We start from the raw sequence: 24552 nt of genomic DNA on the forward strand, positions 1-24552 counted from the left end.
GCAAGCAGCCACCCTGTATCTTACTTATCCTGCTTACATGAAAGGTCAGTAGCCCTAGGAGTCAATCAACACAACACTTTATAATGTGTAATCCATGGACAGACATAAGTGGCCACATAAAGCAGGTTCGAGAACAAGGCAAACATCCCATTACTGCATCACAGATGCTTTCTACAGTTCCTGGGTTCCACTGTAAAGGTTTATCTCATTCCCTATCATTAGAAGAATATTGGCCAAATCCACTGTTTCACCATCTAAATCTGTCCATCCGATGTGTATAGGGGAGTCCTAACTCTGCCCCAATGGTAGATGTCAGTGGAAATAAGCATTGGGAATGTTGTATTTACAGCATTGTTCATGCTAAATTTACAGCGTTGTGCAAGTTGGATTTCAACAAGATAAAGATGAATAGTTGTCATTGTTTTCTGCATTGGGTTATTTCTTTCTCCACACTGAGAACACAACCAGTTGAGTCTAGTAGCCATGTGCATGGTGGAAGAGTGAGTCGGGCAGAATATTCAAACAAATGTCTTATTGTATAACTAGCTTTAGTTCTGGTGAATAACTTTAAAGGAAACCTACCACTTGAAATGGTAGGTGTAAGCTGCAAATACCGAGCCGGAGCTTACTTTCGTTATTGTCCTAAACCGCTGTATTGAGGTTTAAACACTTTTTAATGTTTATATCTAAAGCAGCTTCGGCGCACCAAGCGTGCCACCGTGAGCGCGTGACGTCACCTGCTCTCCGGCACTTCCTATGTAGGCGCACACGGTCGTGCGCTTGGTGCGCCGAAGGTGCTTCAGATATAAACATTAAAAAGTGTTTAAACCAGCGATACAGCGGTTTAGGACAATAACGAAAGTAAGTGGGTGCTCGATATTTGCAGCTTACACCTACCATTTCAAATGGTAGGTTTCCTTTAAGGGTGTGTTCACATTGGGCTTGTTGTAGTAGTTTTAAAGATAGTTTTCTGCTTCAAAATGTGGTTTATAGACATCGCTCAAGCTCAAAATCCATAGCAATAAATGGAGTGTAAATTGGGCTTAAGGACTCACTAGGAGACTATTTAGCAAGATTGATTGACCCTTTTAGTAGGCAAAAACTGTTTTGAGAAGGTTGTGGGAATATTACCTCAATCTCTTTAAAGGTAATTCATCAGTGACAGTGTAGATCATATTGTGACATATTATTATTTTTGGTGGAAATTCAGCACTCTCATCTCAGAAACAATAGGACAGGTCATCAATGTGTGAGCAGATATCCCCACAAGACAATGGCCCACAATGATCAAAAGCAGTGCAAATTGCATTAGGTGCAGTTTGCCTGTGAAGTGTGCAGGGTGCTCCACATTCATGAATTGTGGTGCATGTTCTTCATGAATCTGGCGCACCAACTTTTTTTGGTGCACCATCATCATAGAGCGTGCAACACAATTCTGTAAGACAATGCATGATAAATGTGGCACACTCTCCGACTATGCATCGGAACGCCTATTGCAGTGCAGAATTTTGTGTTGCCTCGGAAATAGGGAAGCCGCGACACAAAGGTGTTGCAGACACTTTATAAATACATGTGCGAGCAGTTTCTACTGATAAGAACGTGCAAAGTCAGGCTGAAAACTGGCGCAAAATCTTTAATAATAACCTGGACTACGACATACTGCTGTGCCAGGTAAAAAATAAAGATGCCACAGTGTTTACTGCATGGAGCCCCACTATGGCAGGGCCATGGTTACAGGCAACCATTTTTCCAGTGCTGTTCTGTAAACAGGAAACTAGTAACTTGACATAACACATTGGAAAAGATCAATACTGTTGCTCATTTATTTCAATAGTAGTGGTTCGTGTCTTTTACAGAGGTCACTACAGGGTGATAGGGGAGGTGAACTTTGGTTCCTATGTTATCTACATTTAGCTGTAGGTGACACCTAGATTTACCAGATGGTGGCTCAGTAGTTAACACTAATGCCTTGCAGCCCTGAGTTTAATTTAGACAATGGCTCTTCTATAATTTCCAATAGGTTTCCTCTGGTTGTCCCAGTTCCCTCTACAGTTGGTGGGTTCACACGTTCAGTTTCTCAGATGCAGTTTTTGATGTCCAAACCAGGAGTGGAGTAAAAAAAGAGGAGTAACTTTTCTCAATGATATGTTTTCACCCATAATGAGCCACTCAACAACTTCTTTCTTCAACAACTGCATCTGAATAACTGATGGTGTGAACGCACCCTCTCACGCTCCTAAAACAGATGGATAGTTTAATCTAGTCTTGACCCCTAATGCAGTAATGGACAATGTATACAAGTGAATTAAATAGATAAGTTCTACCATAGATTCTTTATCTTTATATCTTTTCGATACAGATAATGACACTTGTACGGAATGGGTTTTTTCTGCCTTCTGAATGTTATTTCTCTTACAGGGTAATTTTGGCGAGGTATTCAGTGGTCGTCTTCTTGCTGACAACACACCAGTTGCGGTTAAAACTTGCAGAGAAACTTTGCCGCCAGACTTAAAGGACAAGTTTCTGTCTGAAGCCAGGTAAGGACACTGATCTGTGTCTTTCGTCCTGTATAGTCTTTAATTAGATTTTCCGTTATAGATACAAAGCAGCGTTCCAGGCAAGCTGTTCCTTCTCCTTGCTCCACATCTATTAATTTCATTCAATTTCCACAGCCTAGCTGACACATCCAGGCACCGCTCATTGATCTGACACAGTAGCAGCATGTAGAGTCATTAGGTGCTCAGATTGTATATCAAATTACAATCAGTGGACGCTTTGATATTGATTAATTTTTCACCTGTGCCATATACGCATGAATAGACTGTCAGGTCTAGGTCTGGACAAAAGAACATTGCAAATACTGGGAAAAGACATATACAAAGGTTTCCACAGGAGTTTGTCACCTAACATCTATTCCTCCTCAAAGGCGAGTTTACTGTTTAACCAGATGAGAAGAAAAACGGAACCAGAATTAATGACGTGCACATAGAAATCTTGGCAGCAGGCACCTTTGTTTAGATATGAAGTAATACAGTATTAGTTATTTTCATATATTGCGGTACTAATTTCTGCCTATCCCTGTGTTTGAAAAGGTATCAGTCGCCATCTCCCACAGGTGCTGATGTATGAGCCTATAAATGCGCTACTCTATCCATTAACATCTACTGATATTAGCGTTTGAAAAAGGCCCAATTGTTTAAACTAAAAGCCACCAATAAATTATATCTGAGCTGGGATTTATTCTATTTGCTCTATTATTGACTTTCATGTCAGGTTTATGGTGGCTACCATTAAGTTTCCTACAATCATGGTTATAGTGATAGCCACACTTCCTAATATGGGAAACTTTCCAGGAACACCCATATAAAAGCCCCTTATGAGCAGTTCCAGTGAAAAGTTAAAAACTTATATACAGGCGGTCCCCTATAACAGCCGGCTTACAGATGACTCCCAGTTACAAACGGACCTCTGGATGTTGGTAATTTACAATACTTTAGCCCTAGGCTACAATGATCAGCTGTAACAGTTATCAGATGTTCCAGCTTTAGTGTTAATCCTGGTTCTTATGACAATCCAACATTTTTAAAATCCAATAGTCACAGAGACCAAAAAAATTCGGGCTGGGGTTACGATTAAAATATACAGTTCCGACTTACATACAAATTCAACTTAAGAACAAACTCACAGAACCTATCTTGTACACAACCCGGGGATTACCTGTATTGGATATCATTGCAACATCCATTTTCTAGGAAAAAGTTTAGGCAAACATAGGAAGCCGTTATATTACGTTGGAACACATGTTTCGATACATAGAAGAGTTGTTTAGATAGATAATCAGGAAATTCTGTTTCATAAACTTCCTGTACTTCCTGTTTCTGTGAATTTTTGCATTTTGCTTCAATTCACTTAGAAAAGAGGACATGTGTTAAAATATTTTTTTCAGATTTGATTCACAACTGCTGGCTCAATCCAAGTATTCTGTATTCTGGAAATAGGAGACTTGAAGCATGGAATTTTTATTCTAGAACGCTTGGTTACCTTGGTGAAATATTCTGTTATGTGCCAGAGAATTGAAAGTTCTTCTTTTTTCAACTTTAATACAAAATTTATTGTATTATTTGTCTGCGTTCAGATGCGGCCAAAGGGAGGTTTTTTTCCGGTAAATTCACACTGGCTTATTTGTCTCAGCAGCCTCCTATTGATTTCAATGGAAGAAACATTCCATGCAGAATACAGGTAGAAAACTACAAATTCCAGGTCAAAAACCACCTAGTCAGCTGACCCTTAAAGGCAATCTACCGTCTGATTCATAAATCAGCGTCTCTGACTGAATCTATTGTGAACCCTGATGCAGGATCTGGCACTGTAATACCTTTTTATGGTCTCCATTTTCTACAAATAGATGTTTTACAAATATGCTAATGAGCCTCAAGTAGACTTGGGGGTGTCTTATTGTAATTGCCGCTGAAGCCCGGAGGGGTTGTGGCAACAGCTATTTAGCATATTTTTTAAAACATCTCTTTTGGGAAAAGGAGACCATAAAAAACTATTACTATCTGGCTGTAGAGTATATATACAGTAAGTGACATGCTTTATATGGATATGAATCAGATTTCCTTTAAACTGAGGTTTTAGTGTCTATATCCTTGGAACAATAGTAACTTGACAGCCTCATCAATGTGCAAAACATAAAGCCCCTATCATTGAACTTACATCCAATCTAACAGTTATCCCTCTCAACTCGTGTGCGTGTGCTATGTATAAAGGGAGTCACTGCTAGAGTCTTAACCCTAACCCTAAATTCTGATGTGCCCAACTCCTATAGGTGTCACCAGAGGATAATCAGGAAGCTCAATACACTGGGGAAGATTCATTATGCCTTCTGCGCCAGTTTTCTAGGAGAGGAGACGTATGAATCACCCTTTCTCTGCCAGTTTTGCAAAGTGGCGTGTGTGTCAGGGGGAGAGGACAAGATATATATTTACAGAACCAAGATTACTGCATAGACACCATACCAGAACCAAGATTTCTATATAGATACAATAACAGAACTAAGCTTACTACTTAGAGTCAACAATAGATTACTAGATTATTTAGATTACTACATACGTAGGGTATCAGAACCAAGATTACTTTATACAAAAAAACACCAGAACAAAGCTTATTCCATACATATGTTACCAAAACCAAGATAACTACACAGCTACAGCACTCGGGTATATAAAAATACAGTAATAAACTTTATACAGGCAGTACCCGGGTTACGTACAAGATAGGGTCCGGAGGTTTGTTCTTAAGTTGAATTTGTATGTAAGTCGAAACTGTATATTTTATAATCGTAGATCCAGACACAAAAAAAATTTGGCCCCACTGACAATTGGAGTTTAAACATTTTTTGCTGTAATGGGACCAAGGATTATCAATAAAGATGCATTACAGACACCTTACAGCTGATTATTTCAATCTGGGACTATAGTAAAGCATTCAGAAAGCTTCACCAGAGGTCAGAGGGGTCTGTCTGTAACTATGGGTTGTCTGTAAGTCGGGTGTCCTTAAGTAGAGGACCGCCTGTACTTACCTTTCCGATGGGGTTACTGGCTGGCTATACACTAGGGGGACTGGCTGGCAATATACTAGGGGGACGGGCTGACAATATATTGTGGGGACTGGCTGCCAATATACTGGGTTACTGGCTGGCTGTACATTGGGGGGACCGGCTGGCTATATACTGGTGGTACTGGCTGGTTATACACTAGGGGGACTGGCAGGCGATATACTGGGGGGACTGGCAACATACTGGGGGGACTGGCTAGCTGTACATTGGGGGGACTGCCTGGATATATACTGGGGGTACTGGCTGACTATACACTTGGGGGAATGGCTGGCAATATACTGGGGAGACTGGCTGGCTGTACATTGTGGGGACTGGCTGGCTATATACTGGTGAAACTGGCTGGTTATACACTAGGGGGGCTGGCTGGCAATATACTGGGGGGACTGCCTGGATACATACTGGGGGTACTGGCTGGCTATACACTAGAGGGACTGGCTTGCAATATACTCGGGGGACAGGGGGGCAATATATTGGGGGACTGGCTAGCAATATACCTGAGGTACTGGCTGGCTGTACACTGGGGGGACTTTCTGGCTATATACTGGGGGTATGATGAGATCCATGAGATATATATCACACAATGACACAGTCAGCTCTGCTACATCTCTGCTCTCACACTATCAGATCTGATGTGTCTCCCTCCCTCTCCTAGATTAAAGAACTTATCTGCCTGGATTTTGTAAGTCTTGCTGCTGCTGTTGTTTGCTGGCAGGAAGTGAGTGTATAGTGTCTGGCAAACGGGGCAACTATGGCGATGTTTTTTTGTAGTATAGCCGGGAATTTTTTTTTTTTATTGTATGGGGAAATGTGAATGTATTTTTATAAATATTTGTTAATATTTTTTGTGTATGTGTGTCTTTACTTTATATATCCCCCATGAGGTCATAATAGACACCTGGGGGAGATTTTCACTTTTTTTTTTACTTTATTTTTTTTCTTGTACAAGTTTTGCCCTATTAACTGGGGCATCTATAAGAGCCGCAGTTACAGAGGGAAACGACCACCTGTCACTGGTGATGCTGATCAGAGCAGGGTCTGAATAAACCCAGCAGCTCTGATTTACTCTTTAGACCCGGCGGCAGCCTGGCCCTGCTCCCGAGTCACTGCAGACTCCGGACTTTAGAACTCAGCAGGTGGTCCGAGAGAGGTTAAGACCATCTATCAACAGTTTGTGTGGAGTTTAGTAACTCCACACATATCACATGGTCACACCTTCCTGCAAGATGCAAGAACAGCTGAGGTCTCACTGTTTCTGTAGTGTTACGTCCACACATTATTCAGTTTTTCAGATGCAGTTTTTGATGTCCAAATCAGGAGTGGAGTGTTGAAAAGAGGAGGAGCAGCTTCTATTAATTATATGTTCTCCATCATTATGATCCACACCTACTTTTGGATTCAAAAACTGCATAGTAAAAACTGAACATGTGGATGCCATGCGTTTAGAAACGCAAGGTAAACCCCATGGGAAAGCCTTCTAGACTACTCCTAATTGGAGTGTAAAAAAAAATGTCCGTGCACAGTTTCAAACATGAATTATCAGAAGCATCTAACCAATTGTACAGTACATAGTTAGAATAGTTTTATGCTTATATTCAGTGACCCAGAGATCTTAAGACTATGAAAGTATGAAATTCAGTTCACAGCTATGCAATCATAGAAAAACACTGATAGTAAATCATTACTGACCTCCACGATCTGGTACTCCCCACAGCTTCTTCTTTACCTTGGCCTCCATTGCAGCAGCGCAGGCAGAGACACATTTCCATGCTTTGCGGAATGCATGCAATGGTAGCAAGATCTGCAGTTTCCCACAGAATGCTAACTGCTAAATTCACAATGCAGTGAGAGGAACAGCATTTTGGTAAGGACAGGAAGTGAAAAGGGAAAGGACTTCCTCTCTTCTCAGGCTGAGATCTGAAGAGACACAGAGCTGTCAATCAAAAGAAGGAGGCATGATTTATTGGTAGCCTGGAGAAAACATGACTCTTCTCTTGAGAATTTGACTCTTCTATACTCATTTGCATATTAGAAAAACAGCTTAAATTAAAGGGAGCCTGTCACCAGGGACCTCATTTTCACTAAAGACAGATTGTAATAAATTGTAACCCATGACACCTGCAGTGCACATCTACATCTCTGCCTTTTCTAAGCATTGGCATTACAATATAATTGTGTGTTATAACTTACTTTTGCATCCTGACAAAATCCTGGGGTAGTCACAGGGGCTAGACTTTGGTTTCGATGCATTTCAAAAAATAAAATGTGACTTGTCTGAGCTGCAGGCTGCCTCCATCTTTGTTCTTCTGTATAGCTTGTCCCTCCCCCACTGATATCAGGCTGACCAGACTGTGATCTCTGTAAAGGAGTAGGAGGGAGAAGCTGTACAGGAGCACAAAGGTGGGGGCCAAGCTCTGAGGAGTGAGTAACACAGACAAGCCACATGTTGTTTTTTGAAAAGCATCCAAACCAAAGCCCAGCCTCTGTGACTACCCCAGGATTTTGTCAGGGTGCAAGGTAAGTTATAACACACAATTATATTGTAATGCAAATGCTGAGAAAAGGCAGAAAGGCAGATTTGCACTGCAGGTGTAATAAGCTTCTGCAACCTGTCTATAGTGAAAATGAGGTCCCTGGTGACAGGCTCCCTTTAAGGTAGAGTGCCTCAGTGGCACATAATTGTAGGTGATATGGGGTGGACTTTTAACCCTTTACCAGCATGCATGGGGTATCAATCTGTTGATAGGTCTTCTTTAAAGACACACACAGAATTCATTGTCTATCCCTTCTCTTGGGCTCTCATCTGGGCCACCTTTGGCCCCATCCCAGTCACACCCCCTGCGACCATGATCGTTATGCCTCCTGAAGGTTTTTGAACCCAGTTGTACAGAGATAGGAATGCTGCTTCTTATTTAGTTAACAGGTAGTGAATAAGGATGCCCCATCCACATTTCCTAAAGATAATTTGTTGAAATAAATTCTATGTACTGAAATCCTTCAATGTACTGTTTTATTTTGGACTAACAATGCTGCTTGCAGTTGTTTTATTAATTAAATCTCCTTCACCATTTTCCTTTTTTTACAGAATTTTGAAGCAGTATAGTCATCCTAACATTGTCAAACTAATTGGAGTTTGTACACAGAAGCATCCAATTTATATTGTCATGGAGTTAGTACAGGGTAAGCTCATGGATGATTTTGCTGCTTACCCTGCACAAAAATGAAACATTACTTTGCCCTCATGTGGCCCAAGGTGGTAACATTCATTCTGCTCAATGTAGATAAGAGGTTGTCTACCTAATTATTGGGCTAAGTGGTCATGTGCCATTTATTCAGACCAGGAACTGGTATGACCAGGAATTGATATGCACACTACTGGAGATGGAGAGCTGCCGCTGTAGACATGGCAGGACCTCCTGAGAGTTAGGTTACATGACATATATTGAGCTTCCTAACCCTAATATTGGACATGCACTGTGGGGCGATGAAGCAATGGCAGTAGCAGTCACAAGAAACATACTAACAGCATCTTGGCATGTTTAAGCATAATAGAGAAAGCAACTATTTACATGGTTCCCCATCCAAAATGGGTGTTAGAGATCTGGGTGGGGGGGATTCTCAATTCATATTATGAGTACACCATATCTAAGTTGTAGTAACAAACTGGTTAACTTCTTGTCTAGTTATTTCTGCTGATGATGAGTAGATAATAACAAGTTAGGGGGTCATTATCTTTACATAATCATTATGTAATGAAAAGTTCTTTAAACTTTCATATTTGGGGGACATGCATCTTAGATGGCCAAATGATTGCTCATCTACAGGGTAAGAGCTATTCCTTTTAACTATGAATACACCTACACACGTATTTCTTCCAAATATGCACATGTTCTTAATTGGAAAAGTGGAAATACTCTAGGACATGTTTTTAACCTTTGAATACTGTAAAACAGTATTGCTCAATTTATAACTTTTCCTTATGATTTGGATTACATGTGCACAATACTGGCAATTTACTGGTGTTTATATATCATTATCCCACCAAGTTATATTGCTCTCATTCTTGTAATAATATACTGTGGGTAAGGTGATGCGCAAATTATTCACTTGAATGTGGCAGAAAACTGCAGTAACTTTGCTCTCCTGTAGGTGGAGACTTCTTGACATTTTTACGGAATGACGGTCCAAGACTGAAAACCAAGGAACTAATCAGGATGTCAGAGAACGCTTCGGCTGGGATGGAATACTTGGAAAGCAAACGTTGCATTCACAGGTAGAGGCCCAGGGGTCATGCAGTGGTATTTCAGAAACCCAGGCTCAGTATAACAATAGGAATAATTCACAGCTTTTGTATTTCCCTTTGTACATATAAGAATAAAGAGAGTTATTACACTTAATTTTATAAAACAAATTTATTTTATAACAACCAAGTCATAACACTAATCTTAATTTCATATGGATGTATGTGAAATGACTTCTTTCTTTAAGAATAAGGGTACCGCATTCATGGAAGGATCAAAGTCACACTTTGCGACATGAAATGTGAGCCATCAATTAGGCAAAAATTACGTTATAGACATTTATAGGCCTATCACAGATCTGCTCAGACTATAATAGAGGCTCTGTGGTTTCTGATAAGAAAGATGCAGCGTGTGTATATTGGCAGGTAAAAGGGAGAAGAAGTAGGAGAAGCAGTTTTACACTCGCTACGCATGTCGAAACCAATGAAAAGTGCCTACAGCAACATAACATCCTTATATAATGCTGTCACTAGAACTTCGCCTGATTTGACCTAACAGCACATATTTTATCAGCAAGTCATAGTCCTTCTCAAATAAAAATATATGTCAACTTCTTGCATTTTCATTATATTTTCCACATAGAGAGAATCACCAAACAGGCCCTTTTTGTTGTAAATCATAAAAGGGTCTAAAAAGAGGCGAAAACCTTTGAATATTGTGCTATGCAAAGTTTGTAAGGCTCATTCAGAATTATATTTTTTAAATTTTGTTTGCTTACCAATGGGGAATATTTTTGGAAGTCATATACTGTTACTAGTTACAAGAGTGTGGAGATGTGCTATATCTAATAGCCATTATTTTTACATATGCATTATCAGTACATATCGACTATATAAAATTGTAACATTGTTGCATTCCTGATGCAGGGGTAACCCGGAATAAAAAATAAAAAAAATAGTTACAAACTGTTTTATTAATAAAAAAATCTGTTGCATTTTTGCAGGGACCTTGCAGCACGCAATTGTCTTGTGACCGAAAAAAATGTCTTAAAGATAAGTGATTTTGGTATGTCCAGAGAAGAGGCAGATGGAGTCTATTCATCAACGGGAGGAATGAAACAGATTCCTGTTAAGTGGACAGCACCAGAAGCTCTAAACTATGGTAGTGTCTATAATATTTGTTTCTCCAGGATGTAAGGCATATATCATTAAAGTAAATACAGGCGCACATGATAGGTTCTTTAGGTTTGTTCATGAACTTGTATGTAAGTCGAAACTTTATATTTTGTAATTGTAGCTCCATAAAAAAAAAATCTGCACAAGTGACAATAGAATTTTCAAAAATTTTGGCTATAATGGGAACAGGAATTATCAATAAAACTTTGCAGACACCTTACAGCTGATCATTGCAGCCTGGGACTAAATTAACATCCAGAGAACTTCACCAGAGGTCACAGTGGGCAGAGAGGTCAGTCTGTAACTAGAGGTCATCTGTAAGTCGGATGTCCTTAATTAGGGGACCATCTGTAATTCCTATTAATGGCTTAAAGTTAAGTTTGCAACCCAAATCCTGTATAAAAGTATCCCAGTCAGGGAAATGTTTATTATTGACACCCTGCTTTTAATCACCCAGGATTTAGAATAGTTCTCAACGTGCACTTCTCTCTTTTGACAATTATATATTGCAATAACCGCATATGGTGCAGACTTATCAATGTTTATCATCAATGTGGGGAAGTTATTTCTTACCACAGAATTTCTGTACACTGGCCCAGATATATCAAAAGTGATGCTATCTGCTGTAGTGAAGTTTGCCTCACTCATGTGCAGGTTGTGCCAGATAATTCAATATGTTTAGTGTTCAGTTATCAGCGCTGTTCCGGAAAGTGTGGACACAGGCTGCATTCACACAACCATAGGGGGACGTGCATACATCGCCCATAGGCCGGCAATGGGCGCATGGAGCAACACGTCCTATCTTTTCCCATGTTATGGCGCCGTGGATCACTATGGAGAGGGGTGGGGTCACCACTCTTCCTCTTCATCACAGTGAATGTATGCCGCCGGGCCGTACGTTCGTGTGAAGGCAGCTTTACACCTTTTTCTTTTTGGGGCTCTTAGTTTATACAGCGTGCGACACAAGTCTGTCAAGTGGCATTAATTAATGTGGTGCAAGCTTCGACTAAGCACTAACATACCCCTTTAGGTGCACAGTTTTCTAAAGTGCAGCCGCGACCCAAAAGTTGAGCAAACACTACATACATGTGCAAACTCCATTCTTTTTAGTGCAAAGATAGACGAAAAACTGGCGCAGACACAATAATATATCTTGGTCACTGTGTTTTCATTCCAGGTCGATACAGTTCAGAAAGCGATGTCTGGAGTTTTGGAGTGTTACTTTGGGAAGCATTTTCTCTTGGTGCAGTGCCATATACATCTATGAGCAACCAGCAAACTAGAGAAGCTATTGAGCAAGGTGAGTGAGCGCCTCCATAATAAGAAGTAGAATAAAAGAATCACACATGAATCTGTGATCCAGACAAGGCAACCTATATATATATATATATATATATATATATATATATATATATATATATATGAGTCTGATCACAATACAGTGCTCCCATCTCTGGTCTGGCCATCTTTGCTCCGCAATGTGCAGTTTAAATATAGATGGCTTGTTTGTACTGATCTCGATTACATCATGTAGCCAACTTTCATCCTGAGCCGTGTACAGAACCCCTGCTGGGTTTTTCTTGGCTCTGAACAGCCCTTCCTACATCAGAGCTGTCTTTGGGTATTCGTATTCTGAAAAATGTCGCTTTTATAACAAGCCTGATCTTATGTAGAAAAAAATAAAACCAAGCAAAATGTACAGGGCATATATATATGGTAAACATATATGGTATATATTCGTCAATACCCACTCATTCCAGTTGGAACCATCGGACTGCAGCATTGAATGGAAACGGTCAGGAACATGCAGTATGATGCAACTATTTTCGGAATCCCCTTTCTCAAATCCTCTGAGTTTTCTAGATCTCTGTTTACTGTTTCATTCAACATGAAATTTCATTGTTTACTTCCTGTGTATAAAACCTGTCTCTGGTAATGTGATGTCACACAAGGTGCACTGCTCGTTATATATCCCTGGTCATGTGATGTCACATAGGTGTACTGCGTGTTATATCACAGAGAGTAATCAGAGCTGTGTGTTATAATGAGCTCTGCACCTGTGTAACATCACATGACCAGGGACAGCAAGCAGAGATCTGGAAAATCATGAGGAGTTAATACAGAAAGTATGTTGTAAAATGGTTCATTATACAAACAATAACATTTTTTGCTGAAACTGGACCACCCCTTTAACCTCCAGTAATGTCACTGTCTCTTACAGTAGCTCTAGGGTGCTGTCACATGGTGTGTTCTTGGACCGTTTTTAAACACACTGAAACGCATGCGTTTTTTTGGTTTGAATCTGTTTTTCTTCATTTCTGGAAGTGTAACCGAAAATTTGGAAAATGGAAATCATAATAATGTACATCTATGCATATTTAGGAATGTGGGTCTCACAGCTGAAACCCTATATTTTGTTTAAAGCTGTTATGCTGTATATAGTTGGTAGCTGAATGTCATAGTGGTCACACACTCTATTTAAAAAAACCTGTCACCAGGCATCCTTTTTGAGCCTCCTCCATGTCCCCACAGACAATAAATAGCTTATCCCCAAACTTATGGAATTAGCAGTTGATACAATAACTTATTGAAGTTGTGTCCCTGGGGAGTGTTCAGCACAGTTCAGAGTTCCCCTCCCTCCTTTTGAAAATGCTCATCTGTGAGCTTGAAAAATAAAAACCCTCCTTCTCCCTGTCACTCCTTGCCCCCGTCCCTGCTTCCTCCTCTTGCAGATACAGTGGAATTAGGTGGCTGGGAGAAGGAGGGTTTTTCTCACTCACAGATGAGCTTTTTCCAGAGGTGAGAATGAGGGAGGGGAATTGTGCTCCGTGCTGAACACTCCCCAGGGACACAGGACACAAGCTGGCAGGGAGCCAAGTAAACTTTAATATAAGTTATTGTTTTAACCACTAATGCCAGAAGTTTCATTAAAACAGTTTGGGGTTAAGCTATTTATTGTCTGTGGGGACATGGAGGAGGTTTAAAAAGGGTGCCTGGTGACAGATTCCCTTTAACTCTATCGGACTGCCAAAAACATCCAGACACTGCAATCTTTGCAGAGTTGAATGGAGTGACAGTAGATTTGTGCAACAGCCTATTTATTTAAATGGAGGTTAAGAATCCCACTGATCACTGTAGATCCAAATACCTGGACCAATCAGACTAACTATCTGAGGATTGTTTGTGGGACACTGCCTTTACCTATTCAATCAGTTTCTTCTTTTGTTGACTTTTTTAACTAAAATTAGTCAATCTTTCATGAACATTTTCTATCTGTTGATAGGAATCCGTCTGCCGGCCCCAGATATGTGTCCAGATGATATTTATAATCTGATGCTGCGATGCTGGGAATATGATGCAAGGAAACGTCCAAACTTTGGCACTGTGCACCAGGAACTTATCAGCATCCGGAAGAAACATCGATAAGACCTCTAGCTAACAGACTATGCAGAAGAAAGAAGTGCAAATTTTGTGTACAGTAAGCCCCATATGGTGGGGCTGTCTGTATGGATCTGCAGACCATAATGCACAGGGGCATTAATACAGCTCTATACAGATATGGTATACATCTTTTCTCACTGTGCAGCAGATATTGCCTTGTTATCATAGGAGCTTATCTTCAGTGCTTCCTCTCATCACCCCTACATTTCTCATAGCGGAAAAGCAGAAATATACTAGTTTAGGTTAGTGCATCCTGCATCAGGATTACTTTACAGAAATCCAAAGGGATGATGATATTGTATATGGTGTGTGCACATTGAAACACTGCGCACAATTCCTCATGATGTCACAAACATTATTTGCACTCTGAGAGTAAAGCGTATGTCCACAGTAAATGCACATGGTATTCATATGACTAAGAAAATGTATCTGTATTGGATTGATACACATATACATATTACGTTCTCAATTTTTCCTATATCATTGACCTGCAATAAACATTGGTTGCTGTTATTATTTTATTTAGTGCCGTTTTTATTCATTTTAGAAGTAATGTGAAATCTTTATGTACAGTATATACAGTAGTTGTGTGAGGCTTCAGCAGATGCTACATTTTGCATCAGGTCTTTATCAAGCTATTAACCTCTCAATGTCTATTAACCTCAGTTAAGTGCATACATACAATTATTGGATGTCTATACTTATAACTCTAACCTACGTCTTCATTGTGACAGTGTAACTATTCCTAGATAAGAATATTGACTTTTTTTTAGTCCTGCAAACCCCTTTGATATCTCTGCTCGTGTGATATTTGATCACCTTTTTTACTCTGACTTGTTAGCAGTTTTGTTAAGTGGTACATATTACGTATTTTCTGTAAATCCTTCAAACACATCACATATTCCAGCAATGGAAATTCTGGGATGTACAAATGTTGAATGATTTTGATTTATACTGGTACATATTTGTCCTATGTGGTTTGATACTATGTACCCCTCAATGCCTAAGGCCTGTTCCTTCTATTGTGCATTTAATGGTCAGCTGATCTACCTGCCATCAATATAAAATCTCTCTAACATTAAGGGATTATTCCATAATAAAAAGCTACATTGAAGCTTACTAGTAGATTTGACAAGGTCTTACATGTGCTGCGCTCTTCATTGCATAGAGGTAATATGAGTGATTACAAAAGGACTTGCCACCAGAGGACCATTTTTATTATGTTTAAAGAACATTGTGTTCTGCTCCAGTGAGCAGGTTGAGTGAGTACATTCTATAATAAGATGCATTACCATAATACTGAAAGGGAAAGTGGCACCGTGCAACCCAGTAAATAGACCAGAGAGTAGAACTGTTCTGTAATTGAGAATAAACACAACAAAAATGTCAAATTCAAGGTCTGAAATATATAAGCTCAATGGGAGAAAGGTAATAGAAATTTTCTTGTTTATCAAAGCAATAGGCATGTCAATATATCTAAAACTTATAGGGTTAATTCACATGCAGCATATTTGTTTCAGCAACTAAAACTCTGCTAAAGGCCGGGACACACTGACACAGGGACAGACTCGCTTCAGACACATTACCCAGCAATTCTATTCTTCCAACTGCAATTACTTGCAACTAAAGCTTACACAGTACAAAGAGAGCTGCTCGGGAAGTTCTAGGCGACCTGCACACGAAAGTTGCAAAAATCTGCTAAAATGGACATTAAAGTCTTCATGAGGGTGATCATTAAAGGGCACCTACCACCACGAATCTACCTATAAAGGTAGATCGGGTGGTAGGTGGATGTATGGGACGTGAGGATAGCCCTTTTTAGAGCTAATCCTCACGTCCCCGCTAGCCTAGCATAAACTTTATTGGCCTAATATGTTAATTTAATTAAGCGGCTACCGGGGCGTGGAGTAGCCGGACACGAGGCTACACGGCGCGGCTACTCCACGCCCCAGTAGCTGCTTTCCCCCGCCTACCCTGTGATCTTCGGCGCGCAGCTCCTGGCAGCTGCGCGCCCTCGTCCGAGAAGCCGGAGTTCTGCGCATGCGCAGTAACTCCGGCCTCGTTCCCGAGATCGCGCATCTTGGCCGGAGTTACTGCGCATGCGCAGAACTCCGGCTTCTCGGACGAGGGCGCGCAGCTGCCAGGAGCTGCGCGCCGAAGATCACAGGGTAGGCGGGGGAAAGCAGCTACTGGGGCGTGGAGTAGCCGCGCCGTGTAGCCTCGTGTCCGGCTACTCCACGCCCCGGTAGCCGCTTAATTAAATTAACATATTAGGCCAATAAAGTTTATGCTAGGCTAGCGGGGACGTGAGGATTAGCTCTAAAAAGGGCTATCCTCACGTCCCATACATCCACCTACCACCCGATCTACCTTTATAGGTAGATTCGTGGTGGTAGGTTCCCTTTAAAAACAGCGGTTCTGACTTGGACATACTCTACTTTTCTAACTTTTCAGCTTTTTTATAAATAACACTGATCCGTTAATAAATATCACATTCCCATTAAAAAAAAAAGATTTTCACTGTGTGCGTCTGCCCTAAAGAAGCCGTAAAATACATCTATGTCCAAGACACACACATGGCCTGATCCTTACAGGTTTGCCCCAGCAGAATCAATGGTGGTTAACCTGCAGCGATTTACATTAGCATTGTAATGATGTATACATCATAAATTCTGTGCATGTGCAACATCCCCCACCGGGGTCTAGCCTTTTCTTGGGGCTTGGAACCCAGAATACCGTAGTGGATGGCGGTTGCGGCCTAGGCACCCTGATGTCACGGTGCTTGGTATGGGGACCGGAGGGCTGTGGTGTGTACAAGAAATATGGAGGGAGAGGCTGATGTACTGATTCTCCCTGGGCCAACCCCTAAGTGTCTGTAGGATGATTCTCTGGGTAATGGATGGGGAGCCTGTGGTGGTAACAGCTGTATCCAGGGATCAGATGGAGGCAACATTGTGCAAAATGACTCACGGTTCTTTATTGAACAACAGCAGGCAACGGGCCTAAATGTTCTCACAGCAGATTCGGATTACAGTAGTGGTCATGGAGGGGAGTCCTCAGGAATGGCTCACCAGCCTGGTAGTAGATGCAGGCTGGGATGGAGCTGTGTCCAAACTGTGGAAGCTGCAGCTCTGGATTGGAGTCTCCTGACTCTGGTCCTGAAATGAGTTAAGTGTCAGTACTGATGGTGGACTGACACTGTCTCTCTCTTCACTCTGTCTCTGAACACTGACTGACTGGACTGACCTTGTGGTCTCCTAGAGAGCTGGGGGGTGAAGACCTTTGGCTCCTCCCTGACCAGGGGTTTTATTATCCTGGTTAGTTGGTAGCTAACACGCCAATCACACTCCAATGTACATTTTGAAACGCAATTGGTCGATAACTCACATCCAATTAACCATTGCCAGTTCAGGCAGGATCTACAGCTGCTGATTACCTAATGAAACCAGTGCTAGAACCTTCTAGAGGGTTCATGACTCCCTCAGACAGCTCCTAACCTGGAGAGGGCGATGTTCGCAACTACCAGCCTGCCTATGTATTGGCAGGGGTGTTGCACATGATATATGAGGGTCCCACCTTTCAAGAACAAGGGGACCACCTTCCTGTGGCCAGGCCAAATACACAGTTTGCCATGCATTGGCATCCAGGCTCATATATTGATCATTCTCGTCGCTCTAATAGACCTGAATGATGGGAAGTGGCTGCAAATGTACGGCAAACTCTTCATCACCCCCCCCCCCCCTCCTTCCCGCAGTAAGGAGATTTGCAGATATAATATCTATTTATGACATATCTTATCAATGTCATGTATATTAAAGATGAGAATACCCCTATAAGTACTATCTGTTATGGCCAAATTCATTCTTTACAACAATAACTCCAGGGTAAGAAGCTTCTAAACTCACCTGATGGAAAATTAGCATATTAGCACCACGCTTTACCAGCCCATGCAATTATTTCACTCATATAACAAGAAGGATAAAACTGATCAAAGATCTAGAATGTTTCCATACATTAATCTTATCAATTGTCTTTTGTCTGCACATATAGCACACCCAGAGAATCAGCACAGATGTAATAAGGTTAGTTGTTGTGTAAGTTATTGCGAAGACCTGAGGGCAAGACCAAATTTTTCTTTTCTTGATGTGTCTCACTTTCAACTAAAACCACATTGTTCATCATAACATATATAGTAACTTTATCATTACACAAATAACAAAATATGTATTTCTATCATGTACCTCATTGTTTACCCAGGTGCTACCTGGGACTACTGTGAAGGCACAAATAATTCTTAAACTTCTGTTAGATGCAGTATCAAAGGCAGTATGTTACTGCAAACATCCTTAAACAAGGGATCACTATGTAATACATCATCAGCTATGTCATAGTGCTGCAATTACATGTTACCATCACTACATGTTGTGGGACTTGTTTTATTATTGTAAATAAGTTACAATTCAGGGACCTATATAGAGTGTCCATTATTATGAAGGCCACACCTCAAAGGGGTTTGCCCATGAAAGAAAATTCTTTAATTTAAATCCCCTTGTGATATTTACACAATAAAAAACATTTTTAACCTCTTACTTTACAATTTTAGGCTACAGTCACACGATGTATGCCCGCCGTACCGTAGTACGGCGGGCATACATTGGCGCTGCGGAGAGGAGCAGGGGATGAGCGCTGCTCACCCCCACCCCTCTCCATAGGAAGATACAGCGCACGGCACCGTATCACGGGAAAAGATAGGACATGTCCTATCTTTACCCGGGCTACGGAGCGGTACGGTGCCGCACGTGTGCTGCACCGTACCACTCCCGTACAGGGCCGTGAGCCTATAGGAGTGTATGGGGGACGTATATCGGCCGTATATACATGGGCCGTATATACGTCCCCCATACATGTGTGTGAATGTAGCCTTAGTCAGTTTTATTCCTGTTTAAGCTCCTATCACTCCCTAGGCTGCTCAGTGTAAGATTCCAGAGTGTGAACGGGGACTCTCTTACTGCAACATCAGACAGGAGAACAATGTGTCCTGCAAGAGCCTAGACTTCTGATTTACAGTTGGATCCTGGGCAACCAAAATTGTGTACACCAAGAATGATAGAGACAGGTTGGAATTATATCTGTGAAATGCTCTATTATTGTAAATAACAGTAAATTAAAGAAGAATTATTTTATCATATATATATATATATATTAAGATTTTTGTCTTTGTGGTACCTTTTTCGGGGATGACTACTTTGCCTAATGGTACATTGGCCCCAAACAAAGGCCAGCATATGTACATTAGGAATAACACTATTTGTATTCATTGAGTCACTTGTTATTTTCATTGTCTAGGAACTTTGGAACTATATGTAATTTGAAGTCCCTTCAGAGCTATTGGGGAGGGGGTGACCAAGATGTTGTCACTTACCTCCCCCCATCTCCATGGAGCTTCTGTGTTGTGTGACCCAGTGAACATCTGTCTAGCTAGCAAAATGTCATTCAACAGAAATTGAATTCACTTTATTAAAAAAAAAAATAAAGAGCACAAATGGAGCCCAACAAGTAAAGAGGCATTTTACTGTGATACTCTTTCTTGTACTCAGTTTTATTACTTTATCTAAACGTGAACAACTGTTGATTGGAAGAGTGCGGTACAGGCGGTCCCCTTCTTAAGAACACCCAACTTACAGACGACCCCTAGTTACAAACGGACCTCTGGATATTGTTAAATGACTGTACTTTATCTTAGGCTACAATAAACAGCTATAATAGTTATCAAAGGTGTCTGCAATTAAGGTTTATTATTAATCCTGGTTCTTATGACAATCCAACATTTTTAAAATCCAATTGTCACAGAGACCAAAAAAAGGGCAAGCAGGCTTTATACTACATGGGCTGGCAGGCTATATACTACAGGGGGCTGGTAGGCTGTATACTACATGGGCTGGTAGGCTATATACTACAGGGGCTGGCAGGCTATATACTACAGGGGCTGGCAGGCTATATACTACAGGGGGCTGGTAGGCTGTATACTACAGGGGCTGGTAGGCTATAAACTACAGGGGCTGGCTGGCTATATACTACTGGGGGCTTGCTGGCTATATACTGTGGGGTGGCTGTGACCAATGCATTTCCCACCCTAGGCTTATACTCAAGTCAATAGGTTTTCCTAGTTTTTTGTGTTAAAATTAGGTACCTTGCCTTATACTTGGGTCAGCTTATACTCGAGTGTATACGATATATACTCGAGTATATACAGTATATATACACTCATCGGCCACTTTATTAGGTACACCTGTCCAACTGCTCGTTAGCACCTAATTTCTAATCAGCCAATCACATGGCGGCAACTCACCTAGACATGGTCAAGACAATCTCCTGCAATTCAAACCGAGCATCAGTATGGGGAAGAAAGGTGATTTGAGTGCCTTTGAACGTGGCATGGTTGTTGGTGCCAGAAGGGCTGGTCTGGGTATTTCAGAAACTGCTGATCTACAGGGATTTTCACGCACAACCATCTCTAGGGTTTACAGAGAATGGTCCGAAAAAGAAAAAACATCCAGTGAGCGGCAGCTCTGTGGGCGGAAATGCCTTGTTGATGGCAGAGGTCAGAGGAGAATGGGCAGACTGGTTCGAGCTGATAGAAAGGCAACAGTGACTCAAATCGCCACCCGTTACAACCAAGGTAGGCAGAAGAGCATCTCTGAATGCACAGTACGTCGAACTTTGAGGCAGAAGACCACACCGGGTGCCACTCCTTTCAGCTAAGAACAGGAAACTGAGGCTACAATTTGCACAAGCTCATCAAAATTGGACAGCAGAAGATTGGAAAAACATTGCCTGGTCTGATGAGTCTCGATTTCTGCTGCGACATTCAGATGGTAGGTTCAGAATTTGGCGTCAACAACATGAAAGCATGGATCCATCCTGCCTTGTATCAACGGTTCAGGCTGGTGGTGGTGGTACCTGAGTATTGTTGCTGACCATGTCTATCCCTTTATGACCACAATGTACCCAACATCTGATGGCTACTTTCAGCAGGATAATGCGCCATGTCATAAAGCTGGAATCATCTCAGACTGGTTTCTTGAACATGACAATGAGTTCACTGTACTCAAATGGCCTCCACAGTCACCAGATCTCAATCCAATAGAGCATCTTTGGGATGTGGTGGAACGGGAGATTCGCATCATGGATGTGCAGCCGACAAATTTGCGGCAACTGTGTGATGCCATCATGTCAATATGGACCAAAATCTCTGAGGAATGCTTCCAGCACCTTGTTGAATCTATGCCACGAAGAATTGAGGCAGTTCTGAAGGCAAAATGGGGTCCAACCCGTTGCTAGCATGGTGTACCTAATAAAGTGGCCGGTGAGTGTATATATATATATATATATATATATATATATATATATATATACTGTATATATGTATATAGATATAGCCTGCATCCCATTTGCAGACTATAGGCTGCTGTGAACAACAACCTATATTTTCTCTACTCCATCTTCACTAGTAATATAATTGTAATTTAAATATATTAGGGAATTACTCTATAAAAAGGTTCATAGGTGATCCTATTTGTTTGTAGTGGTAGAATTGGAGCTGAAAGAGTCAAATGAAAATATATCTATCGGCGCCATAATTTTTCATATGCCAATTAGCCTGATTCCCTGTAGGCCCTTTTCCTTCTGTTTCTGAATTGATTACATCTTCTGAAAATAACATAAATTTGTTTCTATTTGTTCTAGTCCAGTTATTTACTACGATGAACAAATATTGTCACTCCGCTCATTATCAGATCTATTGCCAAGAGAGAATGTGCTAATCCAAACAATAATAGCAACATATTTTTTATTGTTCTGTGAAATGCGTGGCCTCCTAATGCTGCCGCCTTAGGGGGTCACCTAGTTTGATTCATTATAGAGCGGCTCCCGCTGCTTGCTTCCCTGTGGAGGTTTCCTCTATGCTGCCTACTCTCTGTGATCTTTCATTAGAGGCCGATTTTTCACAGCGTACAACGAGGTGAGGTAGACTCTTGTCACACTCTGTTACATTTAGTGCTTAAACTCCTTCAGCACCAGGAACCATTTAGGGGCTAAGAACTGGTAAGGGGCACGACACTGTCAGACAAACAAGCCATGAAACCAGAGGAAAACACTCTATCTACTGACCTTGGTTATTTTTGGTTTAAGATCGAAGTATCGGCACTTGATATAGCTAAGATAGATTTCCCCATATTTCCTAGAATGCAAAAAATGATGATATCTCATGATTCACAGCTGCATTTATTAATGACATGTAATATTTTCAACTGAAGACACAAACATGGACAGTCAATGTCTATGGGACTGGAACTTGCTTATTGCCATTCAGGAATCTGAGAAATGTAGATGTCAGCCTTATGAATGGCAATCCTCTTAGTAGTCATCTGGCTTTTCAGAAAACAAAAAAAGGTAGCGGGATCAGTTGCTATGACTGCCGGTAGTCTCTCCTAGACTCCCAGGCCTGTCATTCAGCCTGATCTCTAACCATCTGCCATAGCAGATGGTTATAGATCAGTAGCAAAATCCCCATATACAGCAATACAGTAGTAATGCAGTATATGGTAGGACATATCAGATCCCATTAGGTTAAAGTACCCTTGGGGGCCTAAAAATAGTAGTTTAAAAACCATGAAAAGCAAGTTTAAATCACCCCCCTTTCCCTAGAACTGATATAAAAATAATAAAATCAAAAACATGTTATCACCATGTGTGAAATTTCCAGTCCGTCAAAATGATAAAGCAGTTATTCCCGATGTTGAACCCCATAAGGGAAAATAGCGCCAAAATATATGAATCCCCACTTATTGGCCATTTATTAATTTCAATAAAAAGTGATAAAAAGGTTGTACAGTTCCCAAAATGGTAGCAATGAAAGCATCAGCTTATTCCCCAAAACAACACCTTACACAGCTCCGTACACCATAGTATTAAAAAGTTATTGCCATCAGAATTTCCAAAATGTTGGGTTATTTTGTACAAAAGATTACATTTTTTAATGTATTAAATCATACTAAAAAAAACTATAAAAATATTGAATTCCCATGATCATTCCAACCAAAAGAATAAAGAGCAGGAGTCATTTAGAACACACATTGAGAATGGTAAAAACAGAGCCCACAAGAAAATGCATTATTTGTTTTACAATTTTACCATATTTTGGAATTTTTTTCCAGCTTTCCAGTACATGGCATGGGATGTTTAATACAGAAACTAAGAAGTACAACTTGTTATAGGTACACAGGTGTGATTTCCTATAAAAGAGGGAATTCTAGTAAGGACATTGCATTCCCAACCTAGTAGATTAGTGGGGTAAAATCTGGTGACAGGTTCATTTTAAATTACCCGTATATACTCGAGTATAAGCCGACCCGAGTATAAGCCGAGACCCCTAATTTTACCATCAAAAACTGGGAAAACCTATTGACCCGAGTATAAGCCAAGGGTGGGAAATGCATTAGTCACAGACCCCCACCCCCCCAGTATGTATACAGCCTGCCCCAAGTAGTATACAGCACTGCCCCCAGTAGTATACAGCCGCCCCCAGTAGTATACAGCCTGCCCCCAGTAGTATACAGCTTGCCCCCAGTAGTATACAGCTTGCCCCCAGTAGTATACAGCCAGTACCCAGTAGTATACAGCACTGCCCCCAGTAGTATACAGCACTGCCCCCAGTAGTATACAGCCTGCCCCCAGTAGTATACAGCCTGCCCTCAGTAGTATACAGCACTTCCCCCAGTAGTATACAGCACTGCCCCCAGTAGTATACAGCACTGCCCCCAGTAGTATACAGCACTGCCCCCAGTAATATACAGCCCAGCCTGCCCCATGTACTATACAGCCCAGCCTGCCCCCAGTAGTATACAGCACTGCCCCCAGTAGTATACAGCTTGCTCCCAGTAGTATACAGCCTGCCCCCAGTAGTATACAGCCTGCCCCCAGTAGTATACAGCACTTCCCCCAGTAGTATACAGCACTTCCCCCAGTAGTATACAGCACTGCCCCCAGTAGTATACAGCCCTGCCCTCAGTAGTATACAGCA

At 41.2% G+C, this 24552-nt stretch overlaps 1 protein-coding gene across 4 annotated transcripts in view; it reads left to right on the forward strand.

The window, feature by feature from the left end:
• Positions 1-14987, forward strand: part of FES (FES proto-oncogene, tyrosine kinase) — a 72759-nt gene extending 57772 nt beyond the window's left edge. For all 4 annotated transcript variants that reach the window (XM_072148415.1, XM_072148416.1, XM_072148418.1 and 1 more), the window contains 6 exons: positions 2419-2537; positions 8700-8794; positions 9764-9887; positions 10859-11016; positions 12208-12330; positions 14314-14987. In XM_072148415.1, the coding sequence (XP_072004516.1) occupies positions 2419-2537; positions 8700-8794; positions 9764-9887; positions 10859-11016; positions 12208-12330; positions 14314-14456 (762 nt within the window). In that variant the 3' untranslated portion in view covers positions 14457-14987. The remainder of the gene's footprint in view (positions 1-2418; positions 2538-8699; positions 8795-9763; positions 9888-10858; positions 11017-12207; positions 12331-14313) is intronic.
• The last annotated feature ends 9565 nt before the right edge of the window (positions 14988-24552 follow it).

Source organism: Engystomops pustulosus, chromosome 4 (assembly GCF_040894005.1).
Source record: "Engystomops pustulosus chromosome 4, aEngPut4.maternal, whole genome shotgun sequence".
NCBI lineage: Eukaryota > Metazoa > Chordata > Amphibia > Anura > Leptodactylidae > Engystomops > Engystomops pustulosus.